The following is a 13,823-nucleotide window of genomic DNA, read 5'->3' on the forward strand; positions in this document are numbered from 1 at the left end:
CTGCAGTATTGTTGTAATGGGTAACAAAGCTACAAAACTCACTGCTGACGAGCAGTGGCTAGAGAAAAAATGTCCAGGCACCGGACAAATTAGTGCATGCAGATGGAGGAACCCAAAGAAAACTAAATGTCCCACATGGGAGGGAAAATGTAGCCCCTCCGCATTGACAAAATTAAAAGAAACCCTCCAAGCAGAAATAAATACTGAGAAAGATCCAAAAAAGAAAATAAAACGCTCACAAGAACTGCAATATTTTAAAGCATGGAAAGAGGAGGAAGAAAGGAGAAGTGAAAATAGAGAGAAAAAACAAAAGAAAAAAGAAACAATGTTGCAAAAACCACAGCCACCTCCTTATGTGCCAACGCCGTCGGCACCTGAACCACAATCAAAAAATCCATTCACCACCCAAACTAACCCCTATGCTCAAGCTCAAAGCATGTTAAAAAGTATAACTGTAGGTAGAAGCCCACAGGAGGACACAGGAAAAGACCCATACGGGAGAGACACGGGGGGCAGTGTAGATCCACCTGGCCTCTCAGGTCTATTTCCAATGATAGCCACACCCAATCCTAGATATGGACAGCCGACCGGTGGTGAAAATAATGAGCGAGATGAGAATCCAAATATATTTGTTTTTAGACCATGGTCACAAACAGATAGACAGAATGTACTCAAAGATGTCCCACCTTTAAATGAAGGTTTCATACAGTGGAGAGATGCTGTCGAGTTAATTAGAAGACAGTGGTATTTGAATGGCCATGAAATGCTTCAGGTAATACAAGACCTGTTAGGATTAAAAATGGGAACAGTTAGAGGAGACTTCACAGGATCAGAAGAAAATGGTAGGGCCCTAGGTCCTGGATCTGCTGACTTACAAACTGCCATGACACAGTTGTATGAGCGGATTAGAGTTCGACTGGCTCCCAGAGCAGACTATGCTAAAATAGGAGAAGTAAAGCAGAAGGAAGCTGAAACAGCATCCGACTTCCTCGATCGTTTACGCCCAGTTTTTAGACAACATTCAGGATTAAACTATGAGGAAGGCCCAGACACCCCGTATCAACAACATTTAAAAAATGCATTCCTGTATGGCCTTCTGCCACCTGTAAAAGCACACGTAGAGAAACATTGGGTAACCATGAACATTGGATTATTGCCTGATGCATTACAATATGCAGAGCACGCTACTTGTGTGTTAAAGAAAAAAAATAAAGGGAACGTTTTTTCTGTGGCTCCTGAAACAGGATTCATAGCCTTTGCAGGAGGATATAGAGGCCCAAGACAGGGACAGCAGAGGAATAGAGGAAGGCGCAGAGGAGGTTTTAGAGGTGAAAACAGAGGAGGCGGATATCGAGGAAAGGGAGAGAATGACAGAGAAAGATATGAAAGTGACAGAGAGAGAGATAATACTTTTTGGAACTGTGGTAAAGAAGGACACATTGCAAGGAACTGCAGGAATAGAGGAGAGAAACAGCAGGATTGACTAGGAAAGGGACAAGAAGAAGAACAGGCAAAGGATGACATTTTTAATATAGAACAATTAGTTCTAGATTCAGAGCACAAACCTACTATAATTATCTATGTAAATGGTCAGCCTATGACCATGCTATGTGATACTGGTGCATGTAGAACAGTCCTACATGAAAAACCAAAGGGATTGAAATTTTCAGTGGACACTGTAATTGTAAAATCAGCCTCAGGACATACAAATGTACAGCCGCTTACCGTTCCGCTGATACTGGAGGAAAGGAAAAGTGGTAGAAAATGCAAAAACCAGTGTATCTATGACCCATCCTGCCCAGTTAATTTGTTAGGCAGAGATAGTTTAGAAAAACTAAAAATAGGAGTAGTACCTGGTGAGAATGGCATGCACGCAGAGTTAATGCTGTGTGAGGAGGAATCAACAAGCCAATCTCCTTTTTACTGCAAAGGGAATGGTGAGCCCCATTACTACTGGACTTTAGATCTGCCACCATTAGAACCCTTGCAGCGATTAGCAGAAAAATATTTGCCACCAGACTCTCAACAACTAGCGTGCACAGACTATCATAACACTTTGAGATTTAAACAAAGCCCAGGTCCTGATCCTCCATATGACAAAGAAGTGCACAGACTAGGCCCACAAAGATTAACTTTACAACACCTGTATGTAACTAAAAGCGGCAATGCCGTATGCTCTGTAATACAGAACGATAAAACACAAGAGTTAAACCGAATGGCAAAACCACACGTCTCAGTAGCACGAAACAACGTCACTGACTGGAAACATTTGGGCCATGTACTAACTCAAGTAGAGAGAGAGAGATATGAAAAAACTGAGGACACACATGAATGTTGGTTGCAAGGTCGCAGAACAGGATGTATGAGATACACATTAGGTTGGGTAGTGACAACTAAACCTGCAACACACCTTATTGATTGTTCAGACTCTCATTTATTAAGCTCCAGCATTGAATGATATGCAGTGACAGTGGAGACATACCCTGAGCTGAAACAGCTGCCTGAAACATTATGGTCCACAAGTCAAACAGATGTAGGCCTAATAAAAACAGCAGATCAAGTACGAGTAAAAACAACAACCATGTACAGGCCTTTGAAACCTCAGTACCCTCTTACTTCAGAAGCTAAGGAAGGCATCACACCAGTAATAACAGACATGCTAAAAGCAGGGATTTTAATAAAAACAACGAGTTCAACATGCAACACTCCAATATTTCCTGTCAAGAAAGCAAACACAGGGAAGTATAGACTAGTGCATGACCTTAGAACTATTAATGAGATAACAGAACAGATACCGCCTGTTGTAGCTAATCCACACACAATTTTGAATCAGATTACTCCCAAAGAACAATGGTTCTCAGTGATAGATCTATCAAATGCATTCTTTTCTGTGCCTCTACACCCAGATTCACAACACTTATTTGGATTTACATTTAATGGACAAAAATACACGTACACACGTCTACCTCAAGGGTTTCAGAACAGCCCCACTTTGTATGCTGAAGCTCTACGAAAATCAATGTCATCATGTAAACTGCCAGCTCCAGGCCAATATTTGTTGTATGTAGACGACATTCTAATCACCGGAGACACAGAACAAAGCTGCAAAACAAATACATTGACAGTATTACATCATTTAGCCGAGCAAGGTCACAAGGTTTCTCAACATAAGCTGCAACTATGGAAAGCAGAAGTAACATACTTAGGGCACACGCTGTCAGGACAGGGAAAGAAACTACTAGACTCAAGAAAGCTAGCAGTACAAAATGCCCCCAAACCCCAGACAAAACAGCAAATGATGAGTTTTCTAGGACTGTGCAACTTTTGCAGATCATGGATACCTGAGTATGCATTAAAGGTACAGCCTTTACAGAATGTTATTTATGGAAAAGATTTAGGGTTAAAAGATAAAGTAACCTGGTCAACAGAAGCATCTACAGCTTTTGAACACTTAAAAACCGTGCTGCAAACTAATATTGTTTTAGCTTTGCCAGATTATGACAAACCTTTCTATCTACATGTAGATGGAGGAGGAGGTTATATGAAAGCAGTTTTAACACAAACATTCGGTGAAAAACAGTGTCTACTCATCAAAACTGGACTCTGTTGCAGCTGGCCTCCCAACATGTGTACAGGCCTGCGCAGCTGCAGCAGAGGCAGTGCAGAAATCAGCTGACATAGTTTTAGGACATACTCTGATAGTTAAAGTACCACATGCAGTAACTTCAATACTGCTACAAGCAAACCTGTCGTACCTTACGCATGCCAGACAACTATCATATGTGGGTATTCTGTTGTCACAGTCCCACATAACGATAGAAAAGTCTGGACAGCTGAATCCAAGCACACTTTTAGCTACACTAAATGATGGTCAACCGCACTGTTGTATACAGAAGTTAGATGAGGAAACGAAACCACGAGCTGACATTTATAGCACACCACAGCCTGGCTTCCTTGACATTTTTGTAGACGGCTCAGCATCTAAAGATAGTTTTGGTCGGAACTGTGTAGGCTATGCCGTGACAACTCGTGACACCATAATAGAAGCAAAACCATTAACTACCTCACACTCAGCACAAAGTGCAGAACTAACAGCCGTGATAAGAGCATGTGAACTACATAAGGAACAGAATATCAACATTCATACTGATAGCCAATATGTCTACTCTGCTGTACATCATTTTGCCAAGATATGGCAGAATAGAGGTATGGTGACGTCAACAGGACGCCCAGTTCAGCACGGAAGTCTACTTAAAAGACTGCTAGAAGTAATAACCTTACCGAGTAAACTAGCTTTATGCAAATGTGCTGCACATCAGACGGATGTGTCAGACATAACAAAAGGAAACAACTTTGCAGACAGAGCAGCAAAAGCAGCTGCGAACAAAACAGAAAGTGCACTAATAATGGAAACAAACGCACAGATACCAATAGACATACTGAAAAATGAACAAAAAGCAGCTCCATTAAATGAACAAAAGAAATGGTTAAAATGCGGAGCAATTTTACGAGATGACCTAATGATGTGCGACGGAAAACCAATACTACCGAAGTCGTTACATAAAACAGCGGCCCTGGTGACACATGGAGTTACTCATGTGTCAACAGGAGGGATAGTAACTATAGTCACTAAACACTTCTACACTATAAATTTTGAAACTTCAGCAAAAGAATTTGTAAGAACATGCATGACCTGTCAAAGACATAACTCACAAGGGAATTTAAGACCCAGAAGAGGTCATTTCCCTACACCACCTCATCCTTTTCATACAATACACATGGATTTCATTGAACTAAATGAATGTCAAGGCTCAAAATACGCATTAGTGATCATAGATGTATTCTCAAAATGGCCTGAATGTGTAGGCCTGGTAAAAATGTGGATGAGATTAACACAAGGATCTCAGAAGCTCACACCGTTTGAGATCATCCATGGTAGACCATTTCCACTACCTATAACGAGTGAACCTTTAACTAAATCTTCTAGAGAAACCACATTAGCAGAATGGATGGCTAAACTGCTAGAAAACAAAGAAATCGTTCTGAATAATAAACTGCCAGAGGACTTTTCTCCAGTGTCTTGCAGGTTGAAGCCAGGTGATTGGATCCTAATCAAGGTGCTCCAGAGGAAAAATTGGAGTTCACCCCGTTGGGAAGGACCATACCAAGTGCTTCTAACCACTCCCACAGCATGTAAGATCGCGGAGCGACCATCCTGGATACATCAAAGCCACTGTAAGAAAGTGAGTGAGAGCATAAACTAATAGACGCCGATTCCCCTACCTTCTGGTGATCCATAAAGTGGAGAAAGGGCCGATTGGGTATACCCCGCCCTTTACTTCTTGCTTGTGGTCTACTCACCAGAGGAGCTAGGTGTATCAGGTCATCATGAAGCTGCTTTTGATCTCACTGACATTGGCAGCCCTGGTCGCAGGATGTCTAATACTGCTCAAGAAGAACGAAGGACCTCGCAAGAAAAGAGCCTGGACACATGATGATTCACATCATTATGCTATGACACAGGATAACATCCACCCCTGGATGAACAACGCATGGTATCGATATATACATGACAGTACACCTAGGAAAAACTGTTATGTTTGCTCCCATATGCCCCCAACGACACAATATGCCACCTTGTACGCGAAGGCAATGAACATAACTCAGGCAAAGTGTGCCGCAAGTTATGCCAGCCTTGGGCATCAATACCAGGGAATTGTGATCAACCATGGTGAACCTTTCCAGATAGGACTACGAAATGGCACATGTGACGAATGGTTCTGGGTTGACCTGAAAGTGAAGCACAGGAGTAAGGCTGGATCATTCCCAGTCTTTCTCGAAAACAATGGGAATTTGAACCACACCCTATGCTACCGCCAAATGAACGGATCCACGCCAATGGGAAACACCACCAACTGCAAAGCAGTACAGACACACGCTCCTGGAGGACCAGTGAAGAGCAGCAACATCTCGAATGGCACCTATTGGGTGCAAGGAATGGCCTGGCTCTGTGGCCAACGAGCCTATTTTATCCTTCCTAAGAATTGGACAGGTCAGTGCGCTCCCATTTTCATATCTGACCACACGTTTAAAATAACCATAGACACCACGTCGATAACAAGGAAAAGACAAAGCACCTTAGACCCCAAGCTGCATGATTCCATATGGGGTTCCGATGTCCCAGAGGAATTTAAACTTTGGACTGAAAGACAAAAGGTTGCTCACGCACTTTTCCCATGGGTGGGAATAGGAAAACACGCTTTAAGAATAGAGACTCTAGAGGACTGTTTCTGAATGCTTCCTGCAAAGTCAACAGCGAACAGAACGAAGAAATAGACGCTCTCAGGATAATGGTTATGCAACATCAGGTGGCGCTTGATATTGTGTTAGCAGAAAAGGGAGGTTTATGTGTACTTTTTAACACCACCTGTTGTACTTACATACCTGATAACATACATTCTAGTAACATGACAGATGCTTTAAAAGTTTTAAAACAGCTCCAGAATGTGCAGTCAAAGGAATATGTGGATGGAGGCACTGACTGGCTGAGATGGTTATTAAGTGGCTCATGGACTGTTTTGGTATACAAAGGTTTAATAGTCGTAGGAATTTTACTCCTGTTATTTTGTGTATTTTCAACATACATTCTTCCATGTTTAAGGAAAATGATTACTAAGATGATTTTTACATCATTAACGGCTTACGTTTCAGTATCAATGAATGAACACAATGATAAGGGTGATCCCGATGGAGATGATGATTTTGTGTAAAGTGTTGTAGTTATTCATAAACTATGGTTCTAATGACGAAGTGATCGAAAATGTGAAAACAAGAGGTCATATTCTGATCTGTGTAAAACCATGATTATGCACACTGCTAAATTCGTAAAAACAGGAGGGAATATGTTAAGAGATTTTACTGTTTTATTATACCTTTTTATAAAGTCTATGTTTTACGTCTTTAGCATACATACTGCTGCAGTGGAAAATAACCACTTTTGTGTAACCGCTTGTGAAACCTGTTTCAACTACTTTTAGAGAAAAACAGGAAACGCCTAAGGAACTTGAAACGAGAAGATTATGCCATATGCAGGAGGATGAAGACGTGCAGTAGAGTTGTCGAAAGGGGAAGCACGCCTTTACCCTTAACAGAGTTATGAAACTATACATTGTGTAAACTATACATTGAGTGTATAAATAAAGAAGGCGGACTACAGTTGGGTGTGAGTCTCACTCAGAGCTCTCACCCATGTACATGTCTTAACAAGCTTGTTGTCTCTTTCCTTACTTACTGAAACAAAATGCTCTTGACAAAACTGTTTGAAGACATCCTCAAGATATAAGTCTGCGAAATGCTCCTGAAGCAGTAATAAAAGGGGTGTTTGTCGTACTCGCTTTCGCTTACAGCCATACCACCCTGAACACGCCCGATCTCGTCTGATCTCGGAAACTAAGCAGGGTCGGGCCTCGTCCGTACTTGGATGGGAGACCGCCCGGGAATACCGGGTGCAGTAACCTTTTTTCACACAAAAAACTGCAGGGGGCGCTCCTGCTGTCTCTGTTTGTGCTTTGCTCCATATTCTTCTCTGTTTGCTTGCATTGTGTGTGCGCGTGTGTGTGTGTTTTACTAAGTCTCTGAACACGTTTTCCATCCAGTCATGAAACATTTTTTCCTACGGTAAACCTTTCACTTCAGCTTTAGCTTCAGCATAGAAAGCTGTTTACAGTAACACATCACTGATCTTAGATCGGAATAGTATGCAGCTGGCTGTTAAAATCATCATATTTATTTAAGTAACAAAACAAACTGTTTGAAGACATCCTCAAGATATAAGTCTGCGAAATGCTCCTGAAGCAGTAATAAAAGGGGTGTTTGTCGTCCTCGCTGTGGCTTACGGCCATACCACCCTGAACGCGTCTGATCTCGTCTGATCTCGGAAACTAAGCAGGGTCAGGCCTGGTCAGTACTTGGATGAGAGACCGCATGGGAGTACCAGGTGCTGTAAGTTTTTTTCACACAAAAAACTGCAGGGGGCGCTGCTGCTGTCTCTGTTTGTGCTTTGCTCCATATTCTTCTCTGTTTGCTTGCATTGTGTGTGCGCGTGTGTGTGTGTTTTACTAAGTCTCTGAACACGTTTTCCATTCAGTGATGAAACGTTTTTTGCTACGGTAAACCTTTCACTTCAGCTTTAGCTTCAGCATAGAAAGCTGTTTACAGTAACACATCACTGATCTTAGATCGGAATAGTATGCAGCTGGCTGTTAAAATCATCGTATTTCTTTAAGTAACAAAACAAACTGTTTGAAGACATCCTCAAGATATAAGTCTGCGAAATGCTCCTGAAGCAGTAATAAGAGGGGTGTTTGTCGTCCTCGCTGTGGCTTACGGCCATACCACCCTGAACACGCCTGATCTCGTCTGATCTCGGAAGCTAAGCAGGGTCGGGCCTGGGCAGTACTTGGATGGGAGATGTCGGTCATGTCATTTAGAGGTGCGGTGCATCCGTCAACCACAGAGGGTTAATAATACTCACCTTCATTCCAGACTGTCACAGACAACTAGATTTTCTTCAGGGTTTCTTGCAAACTTTGTAAGATGATGGTAAAAGCATATAAATATCCACCTTCTCTGGAAGTACTGGAGTCAGGATCTGAGAAATGGCCACCATCGTCCCTGTACCCAAATCCTCCACCATCTCATCATTGAACGACTGGCGACCTGTAGCCCTGACCCCCATCGTGAGCAAATGCTTCGAGAAACTGGTCAGGGACTTCATCTGCTCCGCACTACCCGACTCACTGGACCCTCTACAGTTCGCATACCGCCACAACAGGTCCACTGATGATGCCATAGCCCTGACACTCCATGCTGCCCTGTCACACCTGGAGAAGAGAGACACGTATGTGAGAATGCTGTTTGTAGATTACAGCTCAGCATTCAACACCATCGTTCCCTCGAAGCTGGACAGGAAACTGCAGGATCTAGGACTGAGCAGCTCCCTCTGCAGCTGGATCCTTAACTTCCTGTCTGACAGACGCCAAGTGGTCAGACTGGGCAGCACCACCTCATCCCCCATCACACTGAACACTGGTGCTCCACAGGGGTGTGTACTGAGCCCTCTCCTGTACTCACTCTACACCTACGACTGCACGGCCACTAACAACTCCAACATCATTGTGAAGTTTGTGGACGACACTACAGTGGTGGGTCTTATCACCAACGGTGATGAGACGGCCTACAGGGAGGAGGTCAGCGCCCTGACCCACTGGTGTCAAGACAACCATCTCACCCTCAACGTCGCAAAGACAAAGGAGCTGATAGTGGACTTCCGGAGGTGCAGAGGAGTACACACCCCCATCACCATCAACGGCGCCGCTGTGGAGAGAGTGAGCAGCTTCCGCTTCCTTGGTGTACATCTGGCTGAGGATCTTACGTGGTCAGTACACATAAACAAGACAGTGAAGAAGGCGCAGCAGCGCCTCTTCTTTCTCAGGAGACTGAAAAGATTCGGCATGAGCCCCCGCATCCTCAGGACCTTCTATCGCTGTGCCATTGAGAGCATCCTCACTGGATGCATCACCACCTGGTATGGCAACACCACCGCTTACAACCGCAAAGCTCTCCAGAGAGTAGTGCGGTGTGCTGAACGGATAATTGGAGGTGAGCTTCCCTCCCTCCAAGACATCTACAGGAAGCGGTGCCTGAGGAAAGCGGGGAGGATCATCAAGGACTCCAGTCACCCCAGCCATAAACTCTTCAGACTACTTCCATCAGGAAGGAGGTTCTGCAGCATCCGGTCCCGTACCAGCAGACTGAGAGACAGCTTTTTCCACCAGGCCATCAGACTGCTGAACACGTCATAGACACCTCACCCTCACTACTGGAACTTCAACATTATGCACTCCATACTGTACATTAATGCCACTGTTTTGCACATACCTACCTCTGTATATTTTATATTTTATATATCTTATTTTATTGTTTACTCTATTTCATTTGTAAAACATGTATATACACACTCACACACACACACACACACACACACACACACACACGTAGAAAAACATATTTAGTACACACATTCAGTAATGTATATACCTTTATATATGGTACATATATTTATTACTTTTTAGATTAACCATTTTTATATTTTGCTTGTTGCACGTTATTGTATTTTGCACAACTCTGTTGCTTGTGAAGCTTGCACACAAGAATTTCACTCGCATGTACTGTACCAGTGTACCTGCACATGTGATGTGACAATAAAGGTGATTTGATTTGATTTGATTTTGATTTGATTTGAGAATGAAAGCAGGAGCCTTCAGGTAGCAACATCATACCAGCTGGTGAGTGTGTAGGAGAAGATGGAACGGTGTTCTCCTTCTGATTCTGCTGCATGTGGGTAAAAGGTGTCGTTAGCTGCTCTGAGTGAAAAAATCCGCTGACTGCGACATGAGGAAACTCCTTGGATCCCGTAACCAGGTCACGGTATAGGGACAGTGACTAACTTTAAAAACCCAAAAGGCAGAAAAGCAACAATAACAGTTTAAGTCTCAAGATGTTTTCTAATATTTTGGGACATCATTTTACAGACAACCTTAAACATTACTTATTAGTTACCACTTTGTTGATTCTTGCCAATGTCTGAGATGAATCAGAGGATAATATTGCTTGGAACTGTCTTTATGGATTATTAGTTCATTTTGTATAGATTATATTATAAAGTCATCTTCCATTCCTTGTAGTCATATCAAAAACATGGGCTAGCACAAAGAAAAAAAGAAAAGTGCAAGACGCACTGAAAACACTGACCTGTGCATCTCAATAATAAGAAAAAGAAACTACACAAATGTACAGTAATAACTCCTCGGACTAGCTGCATCTTTTCGTGAGGGTCTCCATGAAAGATGGAGAGGTATTTTGAGCCTTTCTGACACAGCGCAGACATGAGGGGTTAGAAAGCTTGCGGCAAAGCACAAGGCTTTACAATGGATCAGTGCCAAGGTCTTAAAACTATTCAAGTCTTGAGAAAATAAGTTGCCTAGGAAAGCCTTCACAGTCTGAGGCACTTCTTTGGTGGAGTGGGGCTCCTGCTGCTGCTGTTTTCCTTTGTTGTCTTTCTCTTTGCACCCTGTGCAAATACCTTCAGAAACTGGCAGACCACCGACACGATAACTCTGCCCTCTGAGTTGTAGTCCGTGACTCTCCAACAGTTTGTCATCTCAGTGTCTTCTGTCTGATAAACAGCAGAGATGACTCTGGTGACAGTGAGTCCATTGACATCCATTGTGCGGACACAGTTCCTCCCATCTGCCTTCAGCACAGGAATATCCGCCTTCTCTGGATGTAATGGAGTCAGGATCCGAGAATAAAAGCGGGGGCCTACAGGTGGCACCATCATACCAGGTGGTGAGTCAGTAGGAGGAGATGGAATGGTGTTCTCTCTTTGACTCTCCGGCACGTGGGTAAAAGGTATTGTCAGCTGCAGTGAGTCAAAGATAATTCAATTTCAATTCAATTCAATTCAATTTTATTTATATAGCGCCAAATCACAACAAAAGTCGCCTCAAGGCGCTTTATATTGTACAGTAGATAGCACAATAATAAATACAGAGAAAAACCCAACAATCATATGACCCCCTATGAGCAAGCACTTTGGCAACAGTGGGAAGGAAAAACTCCCTTTTAACAGGAAGAAACCTCCGGCAGAACCAGGCTCAGGGAGGAGCGGCCATCTGCTGCGACCGGTTGGGGTGATACCTCTGTATGCAATACTAGGAAACTCCTTGGATCCCGTAACCAGGTCATGGTATAGCGAGAGTATTGGGTTGTTCATGGTGTCCAAATGGCTGGGGTTCAAATGACGGTTCCTCATGTTACTGGACTCACTAGCTCAGCTACAAAAAAATAAAAAGGTTATCTATGTTAATCATGACATAAGGATTTAAATGGCAAGACATGGCTTCATATCATCTTATGCTATTTCCAAATGCAGGCAATGAGAGGCCCATAGCAGAACTCATTGTTTATGAAAAGTGAGAACAATGATTTTTTACTGTGAATGGCTGAATTGCATTTGCGCTTTAAACCAAAGATCACACCAGCAACTTCAAAGTCAAATCCAAACTCAGCTTGTTGGCATGTTGTAAAAACACTAAAGTCCTGCTGATAGAAATCATTTGCAAAATTATCATTTTAGCTGCATGTAATTTAAAAATTTGCAGCTCGCAGTAAAGAACAGCCTTGTGTGTTTTTGGTGACTGTGAACAAAGTTTTTAGGGAGTATATCAAAATTTGTGATAAATGAATAATATTTGTGAATTATGGACATTGTCAATGACATTGTCAGTAAGGCTGCATAGAGTTTAAGTGATGTCTACTCATGACTTCATGTTCAACGCTTAGGATTTCATATTTTTATTTTAGTTAAGTATCAATCTGTTGAAAATAAATCAGCTAAAGTCAGGTGAGATCCTCGAGCCTGCTTATTGCATGTACACACTGTTTCAATTTCTCACCAAGAACTGTATAGACACCGCAATACTAAAGTAAATCTAGCATAATGCACTCAGGTAAATATTACATATTTAATTAGATCAGCACATCGCAGTAGACGAAACTATTTTGCACATGTGTACAAGATCAAATTTGGCCACATATCCGAGGACTCCCTAAGATCCCTCAAAATTAGGCTATATCTTAAAAAAAATAAATTCTATCGTTGTAAACTTAACGAGTGCCTCTGTGAACTCTCACAGCTCCATACAGATTTGTAATCTATTAAATTTATTGTCCTAATTCAGGGCCAGTTGCTAAAACATGTAAACTCGAACCCTCCACATACACCAGGGGTGTCCAAACTTTTTTCACTGAGGGCCACATACATAAAAATATAGGAGGGGCTGGGCCACTTACTAGAAATTAGGTATATAACCTTAACTTTAGTGTATTAAAGTTAGAAAAGTCACTTAAAAGTGGTCAAATATGTTATATTGTTGAATATAATTAAAGACAAAACTGCCTTCATCACAGCTTTCCATAAATGGATCTTTATTGATTTATTCAGAAAAAGCTTTGGTAGCTCATTCTCAGAACAGGAGCCTCAGATTTCTTCTTAGACAGAAGATTTACAGTACAGAGAAAAAACAATAAAGGGGAAAATGGGACGGGTAAATTTCAAGTTTGTTATTTAAGTTATTAGGCTTAGCAACACACCTATTAACGTTCGTTTGAAACTGTTATCAACATTAACAGACTGAACTGGACTTAATAACAGGAGTGCATATAATTTTAGTAAATTATTCTGGTGAGTATCAGCTGCGCTGGGTATGTAAATTGGGCCATCCAGCTGCGGTGCTGATCCGACGCCACTCGTGCCAAAAATCTGGACAAATGTCACTTGATCAAGGACCAAATCTGCATCAGATGAGATCAGCTGACTTTGCGTGTGCGTGGACTGTGCACAGCGGTGTGTACTCTGTGTGTTAACAAGAAAACCGCATATAAGAAAGTGGTGCGCAAAAGCAGGGTAGTGACAGAATTGATGCGCATTATTGATATTTGAAGCATGTGTACCTGCACATGCATGCTTATTAACGCACGGGTACTGTGGAATATATTTTTTACTCACCTAAAGTGCTCGTGCTCTCGTCCACTCCCCGCAAAAAAATTAGCAGCTGTGCGGTTTAATGTTGGCTGACAAGTCTTCAGTGCGTGGCACAACTGTATTTCTGGACATGCTGTTGTTGTTGAAGTCCTGCACTTTTTCCGGGCACATTATTTCGGTGACTTTAACGATGCAGTGTTTTATGAGGTCTCCATCT

General features: G+C 42.3%; 1 protein-coding gene and 2 pseudogenes across 1 annotated transcript in view; all 3 read left to right on the forward strand.

The window, feature by feature from the left end:
* Positions 1 to 7,300, forward strand: part of LOC112843423 (uncharacterized) — a 7,982-nt gene extending 682 nt beyond the window's left edge. The window contains exon 2 of the mRNA XM_025902042.1: positions 5,077 to 7,300. Coding sequence (XP_025757827.1) covers positions 5,389 to 6,294 — 906 coding nt within the window. The 5' untranslated portion in view covers positions 5,077 to 5,388 and the 3' untranslated portion in view covers positions 6,295 to 7,300. The remainder of the gene's footprint in view (positions 1 to 5,076) is intronic.
* A 98-nt stretch (positions 7,301 to 7,398) lies between these two features.
* LOC112843643 (uncharacterized) lies at positions 7,399 to 7,517 on the forward strand (annotated as a pseudogene).
* A 372-nt stretch (positions 7,518 to 7,889) lies between these two features.
* On the forward strand, positions 7,890 to 8,008 carry LOC112843641 (uncharacterized; annotated as a pseudogene).
* Positions 8,009 to 13,823: the final 5,815 nt, after the last annotated feature.

Source organism: Oreochromis niloticus, linkage group LG22, assembly GCF_001858045.2.
Source record: "Oreochromis niloticus isolate F11D_XX linkage group LG22, O_niloticus_UMD_NMBU, whole genome shotgun sequence".
In the NCBI taxonomy this organism is placed as follows: Eukaryota; Metazoa; Chordata; class Actinopteri; order Cichliformes; family Cichlidae; genus Oreochromis; species Oreochromis niloticus.